Here is a 15785-nt window from a genome sequence, read left to right as displayed (position 1 = left end):
TAAAGGGAAAATATGGCCATCTAAATAACAACTCATATTATTCCTGCATGCATTGTTGGGGATCTATAAATTAGAGGAAATTCTAGAACTCAAAGGAGTGAGAGAGAATTGAAATGTTGGAAAGCCTTGGGCTAATCTGTCTGCTATTTTGGCATGTTTACTTAGAGAGAGAGAGGTGAGGAAATTATTCCCAGAGCATCTCTGCAGTCCTCTAAGACAGGAGGTATTTTTGGAGTTACAGATGCATATTGTTCAGTGCACAATCTAAAGACTTATATTTTACCCATATGCAAGGAGAAAAGATAGACATGAAAATATTTGTCTCTATGATTCAGTTAAAAATGTTTTATAGCTCTGAATGTCATGGTGTTACATCTACATTAAAAAAGTGTCTTTTCTGACTCAGACGTCTGTCTTTTCATTTACTTTAGACCAGAATTTTTAATTTCTTGATTGTAGCCATACTTTGGGGAAGTGGAAACAGGGACATATATCCTAAGAAGAAGATAAAGATGCTGTCCAGATATGTAGGGATGGGATTAGAAAAACTAAGGTGCAGCCGGAGCTGAATTAGGCAAGGAATATGAAGACTGGCTAGAAGGGCTTTTACAGATATGTTGCTCAGAAAAGGAAGATGTATTTCCCACAATAAATAATAAAAGAGAACTATGGAAAAATGCCATGGAGAAGTTTGAGCTACTAAAACATTTTTTTTTGCTCCTCAGTTTTCACTGGCAATCTCTCTTCCTCCTTTCTGTCAAATCCTCAAATTTTCAGGCAGAGACTGGGGGAATGAAGTCTCCACCATTGTAGTAGATCAGTTTTCAGATCACCTGAGGAACCTGAGCATACAGAAGTCCATTGGATCCAATAAAAACTCTTGAGGGAAATAAAAGATGCAGACACTAAGCCAATTTCCACCATATTGGAAAAACCAGAGAATCTGAGGAAGGCCCCAATGACTGAGGGGATATCACATCTGTTTTAAGAAGGATACTTAGGGGGATCCTGGGAAGTACTGACCAGTCAGCTTCCCCTCCATGCCCAGTAAGATCACAGAACAGATCCCTATGGAAGCTATACTGAAGCATATGCAAGACAAAAACACGAATACAGACAGCATCATGGCTTCACCAAGGGCAAGTTGTGTCTGGCTTAGCTACAATAATGACAGGCCATATACAATAATGTGACTCCATCAGTAGCAAGCAAAGAGCAATCAATGTTATTGACTGGATGTTATCTGCCTGGATGCTTTTAAGAAATTTTTTAAAATCCCCTATAACATTCTTGACAATAAATTAAAGAAATATTAATTTTTTGGATAGACTGTTGGATGGATAATGAACTGGCTGAATGGCCATGTACTCAAAAGTTGCAGTCAACAACTAAATATCCAAGTGCAAAGTAATAACCAGTGGTGTCCCTTAGGGTTCACACTGGGACCAATACCATTTAATACCTTCATTAAGGACATACTGGGATTAAGTGCACCATCAGGAAGCGTGTGGACTTCACAAAGATGAGTATTGTACTTGATTTACTAGAGAGAAGGGATGCCATGCAGAAGGAGTTTGAAAGGCTTGAAAATTGGACCAGTGGGAACCTTGAGATCAAGAAAGCCAAGTGCAAGTGGAAGAAACTCCAGCATTTTACAGACAGATGAATGAGATGACTTAGGGATAATGGTGGATGAAAATAACTGGACAAGAGACAGCAATATGCACTTGCAGTGCAGAAAAATAACCACATCCTGGGCTGCATCAAAAACAGTGTGGCCAGCAGTGATGGACGTGATCCTGCCCCTCTACTCTGGTCTTGTAGGACCCCACCTGGAGTGCTGCATCCACTTCTGGGGACCCCAGAACAAGAAAGCCACAGATCTGTTAAGGAAGGTCCAGAGGAGGGCCACAGAAATGGTCAGAAAAGCTTAACTGAGACTGTTCAATCTGGAGAAGAAAATGCTTCTAGGAGATCTTATTGGAGCCTTGAAATATATGAAGGGTGTTCACAAGAAAGATGGAGAAATGTTTAAGCAGGCCTACAGTGGCAGGACAGGGGGAAAAAAAAATTATTATGAGGGTGGGGAGACACTGGAACAGGTTGCCTAGAGAAGTTATGGATGCTTCATTGTTGGAAATGTTCAAGCTCAGGTTGGATTGAGCTTTGAGCTACCTGATGTAACCAATATCCCTCCCCATGGCTTCAGGGTTGGACTGGATGGTCTTGGAAGGTTCTTTTGAACCCAAACCTTTTCTTAGTGCTATCATCTGTCTGAGTAAGATCATCCAGTGGTTATCTGTGTGGCCCTAATACTTTTTCTATCCACTGCTATTAATGACACACTACAGACCGAAAGAAAAATAATTTAATGTGCCTCAAGAACAGTACTAACATTTATGGACAGTATAAGATCCAGTATTCATGTCCATTCAAAAGAATTTTCCAGAGGAATTTAGCATCTCCAGCAATTCAGCACTGTGATCAATTAGATGTCTATTCCTTCATTACAGGGTGAGATAATAGTGATAGAATTACACATCTCTGTCATTAACAACAGGTTTGTATGTGACTTTGTGTATGCACTTACAAATCAAACACCATTGAAACACACCAGATTTACAGAAATAGGACCTCCAGTAACCCAGACTAGAAGAAAGGGATACAAATTTTGTTAGTATTGAAACCATATGTGATAAAATGACACTACTTTTTACACTCTTATGAATAGTCATGTTTGTTTTACACATGGCTGTTTTTCTGAAGACATTTGTGTTTTCTTTTTAAACTCATGAAACAAGTAAAAAAGACATGTAATTCACCTAATATCTTCCAATGTCCAGGGAGAGCCCAATGAGCTCTCAATGATCACATTTACATTTTACCCAGGAGGAAAAAAATGCAAATATGTTCATAAAACAGATCTCCTCTGATTCTGAAGTGTATACACATTTTCTGAATATCTTCTGCTTTTCTAATTCAAACATAGACTTTTGTAATAAAGAATAAATTCCACAGTGTCTTGAAAGTTACATTTCCCACTGTTGAGAAGCAATATTTAATGTCAATACACATATGTATTTTTCCTAATCCATTTAAAATCCTGGCCACTGTTACTTTTCTCTTTCTCCTATAAATGTCCCTGTTTTGTGCCTTTCTGCCTGAATTGCACAATTAAAAAAAATAGCATTCTGACTCTTTCTTCTTCTTTTTTTTTGTTTTTAATTTAAATACATAAAATAGGAGTTCACCAATGAAAATATTGCACTTTTCCCTTTAGATTTATAAAATACAGAGAGGCAATGAAACATTTTAAACCACTTATAGTCGTTTACACTCATCTGTATCCTTCAACAATGTTAGTTGTAAGAAACCAAGAGAAAACTTTTTAAAGAGATGCATTAAATAATCTTTTTTACAGATGAAAACCTACCAAGATTCTGGCTATATATGTTGTTTGACAAAAACCAAAACCGCAATTTGTTTTCTTGTGTCTTCAGTTCTTCCTTTTTTGTCCTTTTGTTTGTTTGTTTGGTTGGTTGGTTTTTTGTTTGTTTTTTGTTTGTTTGTTTGGGTGTTTCTGAGTACCAATACTGCATGCATAAATATACCAAGATATCTTTTTATATTTCTGGCTTTAAATTTAAATCTCTTTCAATCATAGAAAAAAATAGTCTTTTCTATTTAATGAATAACCAAAATCAGAGACAAAAAGAAATCTCAGTACTCCGATGAATTATTAAGTTGTTGAAAAACATGAACAGCATGAACAGATAGCTCAGCAAGAGAAGACTTCTGTGTTCCAAATCAGTACCTACTATGAAAATAGATCAGCTTTGCTACTAGGAAAAACAAGATCAAAAGTCCTTGTAAAAAGACACACAAACAAAATTACTGTATTTTAGCCTGTGTATCTAAAATGCCAGAAATACGAGCTTTTGAGCATTTTGTATTCTGTTCTATATAAACTATAAGCTTTTTCACTAAGATAACAAATATTTCTAATGTCTGCCATTTTCTGCCATTTTTTAGATTTTATTTTTTTCTATGGAAAAGCGGAACCTCAAAAAATAAATAAACCTTATTTTGAACAAAAGTTTTGTACATGCTATGCACCATGATTATGGAGTTTCTTATCTTTTTGAAGATAATGTCACTGTACTCCTTAAAACCCCTTGATTGCTTATTACCCACAACACAAATTCCATCAGTGTATATGGCCTTTATTTTTGTATGTATCTCTAAAAACCAGTTGGCACATAAAATTAGTAAATACAGATATATAGTAACACTTTCCTTCTTCTTGCCATTGCCAACTGTTTTAAAAACGTGAGGACTCATTCTTGATTGACTTTCTTCTTCTTTTTGTTTTAAACATGGAATAGAAATTATTTAAGAAAAATATACCAGTTATCAAAACATTATACATTTCTAGTCCATTTCTTTTTAAGGTGAAGGCTGTTGACAAAAATAATGTAGTTTAGCTTAGTTTCCATTAAAAAATGGACAGAATTCAAAATCCATCATTGAGATTGTTGTCTTTTAAAATCAAAACTGAGCCAAATATCTATGATTGATCAGTGGAAAAATTCAGCAATCAAATATTTCTGTGAAAATATTTCTGTGAAGAAAAGAGTCACTTACCTAAAACCCCCAGCCTGTAATTGATAGTGATAACAATGACATTTCCATAACTTGCGAGAATGCTGCCATCAATCATATTTCCAGTACCCTCCATGTAAGATCCACCATGGATGTAGACCATAACAGGTTTCTTGCTGTTCTGATCATGAATGTCTGAAAAAATTCAAGTAAGGAAAACACAATAAAGCAATAAAAACATAAGGAAAATGGCATTAACAATTTTTAATAGTGCTTACAATAGTCTTAATTACTTATGTTTTCAATGTCATCACCCCTACACTCACTAGCTTACACATTTCAGGACCATCCTACAAGCCTAATATTTATAATTTGAAATTTCAAATACTATTTCCTCTAAAATGGTCTCACTTCTAATGCATTCAGTATTACAGGAAATTTAGTTTTAATGGAAATGTCTTAAAGCCTAAAAAACCAAATTATGAAATAATCTTGGTTTCTTTAGAATACTCAGTTTCAAAAATATACCAATTTAGAAATATCTGTGCATCTAATAATATAATTATAGTAATGATCCATACTTTCCCATTTCTTGTGGGACATAATTATTGAAATTGCACTCCCAATAGTTCAGTAAGAGATAATGCAAAAACTCTAACTGTTCTGGTAGAAGAAAACATAGCAGACTGTTCTTTCTTTTAAACAGCCTTGTAGTTAACAGAGAGGATTTATGTAAATTTATGGCACACATTTTTTGTATTTAAATCAAATTATGTATTTTATGTTGCACTTTTCCTGGTCTAGTAGCAGCTAAGCCTCAAAGAACAACCTTGAGTTAATGGATGACCTTTTGTATAGGTAGAAAATTGCTGGCTACTTTAAAAAAAATAAACAGCTGGGTCTTTAAAAAGAAAGTTCAATGAAATTGACAAAACTTTAAAAAATTCTAAAAGAAAGTTAAATGAAATTGATATTACATATGTAATAGTGAGTTATAAAGATGTGCTTATCAGTGATTGGGGTATATTTGGGAGAAGGTTAATCTAAAAAGTTCAGCTCTTGATGCCAGTGATAATTCAGAATACCTAAATCTGAAATTTATGTTCACTACAAAACAGTGTGAAGAGAGGTTAAGCTCCTCAATGAGGTAGAAGGCTATTCAGAAAGCTACCATGTACAAATCTTCTATAAATAATTCAGTCTATCTGCATGGAATCAGAGCACTTCTTGCAAGTATACAGCACAACATACAAGGAAAAGCAGAGCCTCTGATTATTCAACCAGGTTTTGCAAAAAATCTTTTGGCTATGCATATGTTGAAGAGTGGAGAAGGAAGGTGGACAAAGGAAAAGATGAGCTAAATACCTACAGGTGAGGGATCTACATTTGAAAAGCTTCCAAACATCCTCCCTCCCCTCAGGCAGATTAGGAAATACTGAGACAAAAAATGTGATTGCCAATGAGGTACCAGATAGTCAGTGTTTTATATATGTGGAATTAATTAGAGCATATTTAAACGTAAATTTTGACTATCATATTCTTGTGTCCCACTTTTGCTTTACTCCTGCGTACACCTTAAATACGACAAATTTCCAGCTGAGTTCAGGAATGTCCAGGCTGCAATGTACATCTGTCCACTTGTCGGAGTTTAAGGCTTGTCATTGATTCTGCCTCCTTTCCATGAAAAGATATATCCTTACATGTTGTATTTTATGTGTCGTACTTGAGCAGCAGAACAAAAGTTTTTGTAATAAGATCTTTTTAATTGTTGTGACTATAAGAGTAGTACAGCAATTAAATAGATCATTTAAAGCAATGAGGTGCAGTCTAGTAGATCTATTTTTTTTTTTTATTGTCAGCATTTCCAGCAAAGTATATAAAATTGCTTCTTCTCTGAAGGCACAGCTAAGATCTCAAAGAACCTGAAAGCAGCAATTATTTAACATAATTATTCGTGTTGCTGAATTACCTTTCCCTTCTCTCCCTAAAATCTCATGGCATGATTTGTTTGCATTTAATCTTTTCTTATTACTTTATTCTACCTCAGGGTTGAATCTTTCACTGATGAAGTCAATAGAAGGTTTCCTCTTCAATGTGAACATTATTATTTTCAACATAAAGGAAATTAGCTTAATGCTTTATGCTTAGATGCTTAGATCTAAAATGAATACCTTTGTTAATCATGAAATCCTAACATTTTATAAATTTTTAAAAAGGTTGAATAATTATGTGTTCATAATCTAGTATTTATCTTTAAAGCAACTTTGATTTTGTCTGTTATTTGTCCTTAACTTTAAAATCAACTTCAGAATTTGGTATAGAAATTATAATACCATAGTTTGAAAAAAGCCTGTGTTGCACAGAAATAGGAAACTGATAATCAGAAAGCAACAGAGTAATTCTAGAGTACTCTGCACAGTATTTCTCTGTTGTAAGAAAAAGTGTAATTCAGCAGTGAAGGTAGTGGAGTAGAGGGCAATCAGAGTGAATCAAAGACCTGAGGGTTTTATTATGGTATTTTATTTACAGACAGAGTAGCTACAATAGCCTGAACTCCCAGGAAAAGAGGTGATAGTACCCTCACTGCAGTGTGTATAATTTTAAGGGAAATAGAGAGGACATATGTTTCCAAGGAATTTGAAATTATGTCAGATGGGGAAAAAAAAACCAGGAAAAAAGACATGGAATAACACTTTGGATTGGCCAAGCCTGAGAGGATTAGTAAAGATGTTGCTTTGAAGCCAGACCAACAAATTATCCAGGATTTTTTTCTTCTCATTTAATGTGAAAATGTTTTTTTCTTTATTTGGTAAATACATGTAAGCTGACAATGTAACTTTAATAAAAAGGAAAGGTGAGAATAGAGGAAGATTTCATGACTTCTTTCTATTTTGGTGCATCCTAAATAGATTTGTTGCGTCAAGGCAAGAAAAAAATTCGTTTCCATCTAAAACTTTTTTGGGGTATTTCACTGTGAACTTTTAGCATTTCCTTTCAGGAAACCCAGTGCAACTTTGAAAGAAGTCAATGAAAATGATTGTTACTGATTTCAGTGGGAATGTGGTCAGAGTCTGAATGAATGCGTCTCAGAGGCTAGCTGATTACAGGAAAAACACAATAAAGCAACATCAACAGCTTCCTTTATTTTTGTGTCCTGAAATAAACCACATCCTGTGAGAAAAAAATATAAATAAGTAAATAGAAATAGCAAAGACAAAGCACAATTCAACTGTATCAATGTACAGCATGTGCACTGGGGAAACAGTGGAAGTGAAAGGAAGGATATATGTGAGTTTTTTCATGAATTTCAAACAAGTGAATATATAAAATGTGTAGGAGGGAAAAGAGCACATGCATGTTTTTAAATTCCATTTTCTCAGCCTAAAGAAAGAATAGAGGGGAAAAATATGTGGTTTCAAATAACATTTATGTTACTCACTTCACACATATTTAGGAATAAATTTTACACCTATGTCACGGAGGAACTGCAGTCATCTATATGCTAATTTAGATTTTAAAAAGAAAAACAAAGCAAATTCTAAAGAAGAAAATAAAGAAGCACACTGATGTGAGCTTCTGCAAATAAGGGACTAAAAATCATGTTGAAATAACAGCAATAATCATAACAATAATCATTCTTATTATAACAAAAATTGAAAAGTTTATGTTCATGCATCAGGGTCAGGCTTTGAAAAAACAAAAAATACCTTCATCTTCACCACGATCATTACTGGTTATATCATCTGCGCTTTTCTTTGTGTTGGCTCCTGGGTTCATATTGAGGAGGAGAATAAAGGGAAAAAAGAGAATTCAAAACCAGCAGGTTCTCAAAAAGAAAAAAACCACTAGTACAAAAAATGTAACAAAAATGTCAAAATCTGTTACATTTGAAATTGAAAAACAAAAAAGATGCAAACTGCACATAAACATAAAATGTCAAGAAGAACAAATTGAAAATATTTGAAAAAATGTATCATATTCTGTGACAATGCAGTACTTTAGTTAAAAGTGATTTCTTCAAAAAAAATCAAATTAATGTGCTATTAAAAAAGAATAATATAAACCAAAAAAGTATGTTAAAAATTACAAAATTATGTTTTACATAAGAAATGCAATTTTATTTATTCTGTTCTGTAACCTTGAGGAAATAATGCCTTGAGTTACTTTCTTCAATAACTTAACATTTTATTCATCGTCATTACAATTTATTAAGAAATAGCCACAAGTTGAATTTTGGATGGAAATAATGCAAATAAAATGATTGTTTGAGTTTTACACAACTTGATTTAACCAAGACAAAACATAAAGGCCTCCTCAGAAATTAATCTTGTTTTCCATATGAGCAAAAAAGATGTTTAAAAGAAGGCTGTAAACAAAAGTGAAACAGAGTTGAGTCAATGTCTACTCATGAAATTGGTCCAAAACCAGCCTTTGTTGAAAATATACCTCATCTCATGCTCTTTAGAAAAACCTAGAAATTGACTGAAAACATTTACTTACCATGATAAAGAACTCGCATTTCTTTATTAGAAGATTTAGGGAAGAATATGTTTTAATTTATATTCAACATGCCTTCTTAAAATACTTTTGAGGTATACACATGCCCACACACACAGGCACACACACACAAACATTTATGCTCATACGGGTCACAGCCTGTACTTATGGGAGCAAGAGGAAATGAACATAGTTTTCACCATCCCCATCTTTGGGCAATAGTTCTGTTTTCTGACCAAAAAAATAAAAATACACCAAGCTATCCAAGCATTCTATAACACTGTGCTTATTCCCATAGCAAGTAGCCCTCTGTAATGTAAATGGTCACTTGATAAGGAGTGAAACATGAATAGGAAAATCAAGCTATAATTAAGCTTAGAAATTAACATAGCTAGTTAAGAAACAAAATGGTCTAAGCATGCTAATCATTATTTTCTTGAATTTTCTTTATTTTGAAGTGTCTTTTCAATACATGATGAAAAAGAACAGCATACTTTAACTTGTTTATGTATGAAGTTTAAATTTGTAACAGATATATCATATTTAAATAAATATTATTTACTTCTTTTACTTTCCTATTTAAACTTCACTGTTAACTATATTTATATTCCTCATAATCCAAGACTTCAATTAAATCTTAGTCCATCATTTTAAGACAGAATATAATTATCATTACTAAAACGTTTAAGACTTTTTTAATATATACACTTTTGGTATTAGTGTACTAGTTTATTTGTCTTCCAGATACACATTTTCTATAGGCATTTTTCTGGAAACACTGTCACTATGTATGCAGTGATGATGATTAGTGAGTAAAAATGTGAAAAGCATGGACTGATACTCTATCTCCTCATAAAGTTTCCATCTTCAATGCTGTTGTACAAAAAATATTGTTTATCCAATACACCTGTGGATTCATTATATATATATCCAGTACATAATTAACTAAGTAAAATATCTCTGTCAATGAAATATAGATGTTTTCCAATCCCTATTTACTTTCAAAATAGATACAAGCTCATAATCTCATCCTCCATCTGTGTATGGTCCTTTTATTCAGTATTGTTTCAAATTACTTATAGCCCAATGACAGTGCAATACTTTCTCAGGTGATACACAAATAAAGTTAATTTTGTATTTAAATAAACTAAGTACTCAAACTTCCCCTTAAACTATTTTTGATTCATGTAAAATATTTAAGTGAAATAGTTATTTATAGGCAATGAATACATATAGAAACAAGTTTGAACATACATAACAAATTTCAATACTACTTTCCCCAGGGACGTGGTCTTTTAATTGTTTGATAAAAAATATGATCATCATATGGCAAATATAAAATCAACTACCACATATTTTTTATTTGTATGAACTAAAAAATATCAAAACCAGTGTGATCTCATATACGCAGAACCTGTAGAAAAAAGCTGTGTATACAGTTATAAGGACTGTAATCTCTATTTCAAGTATTTTTGAGTGAAAGAAGTAGTTGTGTCCCAGAACACTTTAGTTTGGGTATAATCTCACCCCAAAATCTTCGATACACATATCAATGACATATTGCCAGGATTTTCTCTTTAATGTGCTTCACAGTGTGGCAAACACATTAAAGAGAATGGTTCAGTGTACTTCTCATAAAAACATCACAAGTGTAATGAGAATTTGGAAAATGTGCTCACATCATGCTTTTAGATGTATCACCTAACAAGCTATGTGACATAAGGTTATCTGTAATAATTGAAACACCCCTTATTCCATTTTTATGTACTTCAAAGACGTAAAATATCATGTTGTAATCTATTTCCAGAAGAAATTACTGTTACTTAGTATGTATTTATTTACAATGTGAATGGGAATGCTGTTTCTTTTACATGCTGTGAAACAATCATTTTCCTATTGGCAATTGAAATACACTTTTGTAACTAAGTTCTTGGGTTTGAGAGGATTTTATATTCATTTTGAGATCTGGTAAGATGAATTACATCAATGAGTTCTCAAACCAAGTTTCTGTGCTCCTATCGCATTGGACTTTTTTCATACTATGCATACCAGCCATAAAATCATGCAATTGTTAAGGCTGAAAAAGATCAAGTCCAACTGTGGCCCTAAGTACCATCTTTTAAATACCTCCAGGGATGGTGACTCAACAACTTCCCTGGACAGACTGTTCTAATGCCTGGCCATCCTTTCCATGAAGAAGTTTTTCCCAATATCCAGTTTAAACCCCTGCTAGTGAAACTTGAGGCCATTTCCTCTCACCCTATGCCTAGTTACTTGGAAAAAGAAACTAACCCCCAGTTGGCTACAAACTCCTTTCAGGTAGTTACAGAGAGTGATAAAATTTCCCCTGAGCTTCATATTCTCCAAATTAAACAACTCCAGCTCCCTCATTTCTCCTCAGACTTGTGGCCAGATGCTTCACCACCCTGCTGTCCTGCAATAACAGAGCATCCCAGTGCCTCAATGTCCTCCTTGCAGTGAGGGACCCAGAAATGAGCACAGGATTTGAGGTGCAGCCTCACCAGTGCCGAGTACAGGGGGACCTTCACTGTCCTGGTCCTGCTGGCCACACTATTTCTGATACAAGCCATGTGGGTGATACTGTTAGCATGTACTAGTATGTTGCTGGAAGCCTATATTTTTGAAAAGTTCACGTGATTTTTCTAAGCAATGCTCCTAAGTATTTTAGGTTCTTTTGGAGCTACTGAAATAATTCCAACAATGACATCTGTTCTCAGACTACCTCACACAGAGAGCAAAAATTTGAATTTTCCAGCCATGTTGTGGTTTTTTTTTTTTTTTAAATTAAAAATGTCAATTCATTTGTCCTTAAACTTCTGAAAATGATGGCAATCCCTGTCATAAGATAAAAAAGTCACTATGACTCTAAGGTTAGTTTAAGGTTGCATTAATCTCAGGGACTGAAAGGTATTATAACTCAGAAACTCCCATTGCTCAGAAAAAAATGCCTGCCTGCAACAGCTGATTGTCCCACAGATCAACACTTCCCTCTGCTTTGGGGCTTCTTTTGTGAGTGTTCAGGGTTGGGCCAATTTTTTCCCCATATCTTGTATTCTCCTTATCCCAAATCACAGGAGCAGCAATTTTAACCTTCAGTTCCTATACATCATGCAAACATAATCACTGTATTATAGGATTTGCCCCTTCTGCAGTCTAAGAACTGTTTACTCATTCATCCCACATTAAACACAGATGGTAAATTTCAACAACAACCCAGGATCCAGAAGCAGTAGTAATGATCTAGTGCATTAAAGACTGAATTCCCTGAATATCTCTATTGACTAACCTGGTGTTTGACCAGAGTTCTTGGTTTGTAAAATTTGTGTTTCACTTTTCATAATACTGAAAAGTAGAAGAAAAATATTTCAAAATATAATTAGGATGGAATTTTTTTCCCAAACGGTCAAGGCTAGGAACTACTTAACTACATATGTTAAATATGCTGTAGATAGCATAGCTCTACTGAAGAATACATTTGCATGTAAGTTCACTGTATTTTAGAAAAATATCTTATTGTTAATGGCAATTACTAGAAAAAGATGTGACCTTGCAATGCATATTTTAAAGGCCAGGTGACCACTGTCCATTTGTCCTACAATTCCATTCACTGCTGAGCAAAAAGAGCATGGTGCAATGTATTACTGAACTTTGTCAAACCTCTTTTGCAAAGGATTTTTGTCTGTCAGAAACTGCTTCTTTTATATATATATATATATATATATATATATATGTGGTTTTGAAAACAGCTTCAGCCAATGTGGTCATAACAAAGAAGGCTTTCATGGGGGCTATTTTTTGCTCCCTCTAAGAAGCACTCTAAGCAAGGCAGTTGTAAACATTAAGTCAGAAAACATCTCTAAAAGGTTTTGATTTTGAAACAATGATCAATGTGTTAATAAACTATTGAAAAGTAGTTGATTTCATTTATCTATGCATGTACAGTCACCTTGTATTCCCAGATATTTTCCAATGCCATGCACAAATCAGAAATTAAGAAGTCACCCTGCTGTAAGCATGTCCTCTGGCTCACATTTCCTTTGCATAATGAACAAAAATCTCATTCAAAAGCAAATTTTCTGGTTTTGTAAGTTGTCCCAGTTGTACTGTACAATTTATGCTGCATCTTCCTCTATTCAGACAATATGAATCACATATATGTAATAGAGGCAGGTCCCATGCATGCCGTTTACCACGCTTGCATATTAGATATTCACTCTGAAGCCTCTAATGGCAGCAAAAAATCATCCACAACTGCTTAAGCTGATGCCATTTCTTTGCATTTTATTTGCAATTGCTCCATCTGTCACATACCTTTTGACCCCATTTAAATTTGGAAAAGGGCTCAGTTTTCAGAAATCACACAGCACGTTATCAGTTGTATGACCTCTCAGTTTCACATAGCACATGCTTAACCTTCTAGAAATTTCCAGCTCAAACCAAATTAATACAGGTTTTAATAGACATTATCTCAGTGATATGTCTTATTTATGAAGCCATTTTAATAGAACTCTAAAGCTCTTGTTTTCCTATCCCATGAAAACTATAATAGTTTTACAGTCAGGTCAAGTCAACAGTTCATTACAGTCTGAAGAGAGCATTAGTCAAACAAAATTTCCTTTCAGCATTTATGACAAGACTGGTTGGAAAACTTTGCTTTGAGTGTGCAAGACTTGACACATTTCATGTCCAAAAAAAGGGTTCCATCACTGGTGCAGTTTGGCTGCCATAACACTGCACCTGGCTCATCCCTGTGGCCAAGGCCCTCCAGCTGCCTTTATAGTTGTAACAAGAAGTTCTTATTTGGCAGCTGAAGAAAGCTCAAATGAGGCATTTGACACTTCAAACAGAGTGGAGGAAAATGATTGTCTAGAATTTCAGCTTGTTAAAGTGACATAGAAATGACTGTGGATGCCCAATGTTAAGGAAAGACCATAAAGGCAGGCAATATATTTGCATACTTGCTGTTTGGAAGTCTGTTCATTTAATCAAAGAAAGAAAAATATATTCATATTTCCTAGATTTAAATAACCATTATTCTTAACTCTTTACTGAATAATTTCAACATGTGTGTGTAACTGTATGAGGGTGTATGCATGTAAGAAAAATATGTACACACAAATGCACATGAAAAATCTCTATACAGCTAATCAGCTTCCAGAAAGAAACCACTTTTATCTTCTGGCACTCCTTTCCCATAATCATGTCTAAATTAAGTTATAATACATCAGTAATGTGCATAACTCCAGTAAACACCCATATTTGATTATTTCAGTGCAGTCCATAGCCATAAATTAGATGCCACCTCTTTCCTGAATAATATGAAGACTTAGACCTATTGTTCTATGTCGTTTTCAATGTGAAATTCAATGAAAGCTCAGAAATTTCCTTCAATTTGCCTGAATGAAATGTGTTTAGTTTTGTTTTAATTCCTGTATTATCACTGAATAGCAGAAGACACACTATTAAAGTAGCCATTATTCTAATGCCATTAATAACAAATAAACAAAACAATTTGGGTTGCAAGTGCTAGCTCTGTAAAGCAGCAACATTTAACTAAGGAACATGCAATACAATTGAATTCATGCTCTTAATCACTCCAGCTGCAACACAAAAAATATTGAGATTCCTGAAAAAACACATAAATGTTGTTGAATATCCAGGAAATGTTCCTTTTTAAGAAAAGGGCATTAAAGGACAATTTTGTTTGATATCCATAATTGGATGGACTGTAAGGAAGATCAGCTGAAATCCCCACAGTTTTGTGTGTTCCATGCATTAGGGAGGATTAAATCAAAAAGAAAATGTAGTTTCACAAGCTTTTTCAAATAGTTTTAGAGGATAAATAAAAAAAACTGTTGAAAAAGAAAAACTCTGAGGTTGAAAAAGAGGTTGCATAAAAAATATGGGATTGTTATATTACCTCAGCTCTGTACTCTATGTTGTCTATAGGTTTCAGTTACATAAAAAGGTTTTTTCACTATACTTATACATTTTTGGAAAGCAAGCAATGTATTTTAAGAAGACTGTTAAAAATATATCTATGATGAATATAAACACTGAAACTTATAGCATACACATTGTATAGTTCTTGGAAGAAACACACCTAAATGTTATTTCTTTTTCCAAAAATATTTGCATTTACTTAGATTGTATTTATTCTTTCTGGAAAAGAATTTATAAAATGACTAGATTTTATATTTTAACCCCTGTCAATTCATTCTGGCACACTTTGTATTTCCTAAAATTGTTCTGAATAAAAATTACCAAGAATAATAATTTTTAAATCTATTGAATTAACATTAAACATATTGTTTTCATTCATATAAGTATTAGTAAAATTATTATTATTTTAGAGGAGTCATAAAATAGAAATGAGGCAGATCCATTCACTAATAGTTTTTATAAGTATTTTTGTCATGCAAGTTACACCATAACTAGAACTTACCATCTTCTAAATATACTGCATTACTTTGACAAAACAATCCATATTGGTTAAAAAGAAAGAGGGCATTGTGAAGTCTATCCTTTCAGTGACCTCCAACAGATATGAGGAGCGTTTCTTGCACTTCCAGTGTAACTGAATCTGCTTTATTTGATGGAAAACTGGACTAAGCCTGCAATGCTTACTGATTCAATAATGAAAGACTAATTAAAACCATTAAAAT

At 33.7% G+C, this 15785-nt stretch overlaps 1 protein-coding gene across 2 annotated transcripts in view; it reads right to left on the bottom strand.

The window, feature by feature from the left end:
- The window catches only part of NLGN4X (neuroligin 4 X-linked), a 159550-nt gene that overhangs the window by 56437 nt on the left and 87328 nt on the right, over positions 1-15785 (bottom strand). The window contains exons 4-5 of one of the 2 annotated variants that reach the window (XM_064708857.1): positions 8310-8369; positions 4645-4797 (exon numbers count right to left, since the gene is read on the bottom strand). In XM_064708857.1, the coding sequence (XP_064564927.1) occupies positions 4645-4797; positions 8310-8369 (213 nt within the window). The remainder of the gene's footprint in view (positions 1-4644; positions 4798-8309; positions 8370-15785) is intronic. The other variant, XM_064708867.1, reaches the window with a different exon arrangement.

This window comes from Zonotrichia leucophrys, chromosome 1 (genome assembly GCF_028769735.1).
Source record: "Zonotrichia leucophrys gambelii isolate GWCS_2022_RI chromosome 1, RI_Zleu_2.0, whole genome shotgun sequence".
Classification (NCBI taxonomy): domain Eukaryota; kingdom Metazoa; phylum Chordata; class Aves; order Passeriformes; family Passerellidae; genus Zonotrichia; species Zonotrichia leucophrys.
The sequence above is the reverse complement of the archived record's forward strand: the minus strand, read 5'-3'. Positions and strand labels throughout refer to the sequence as shown.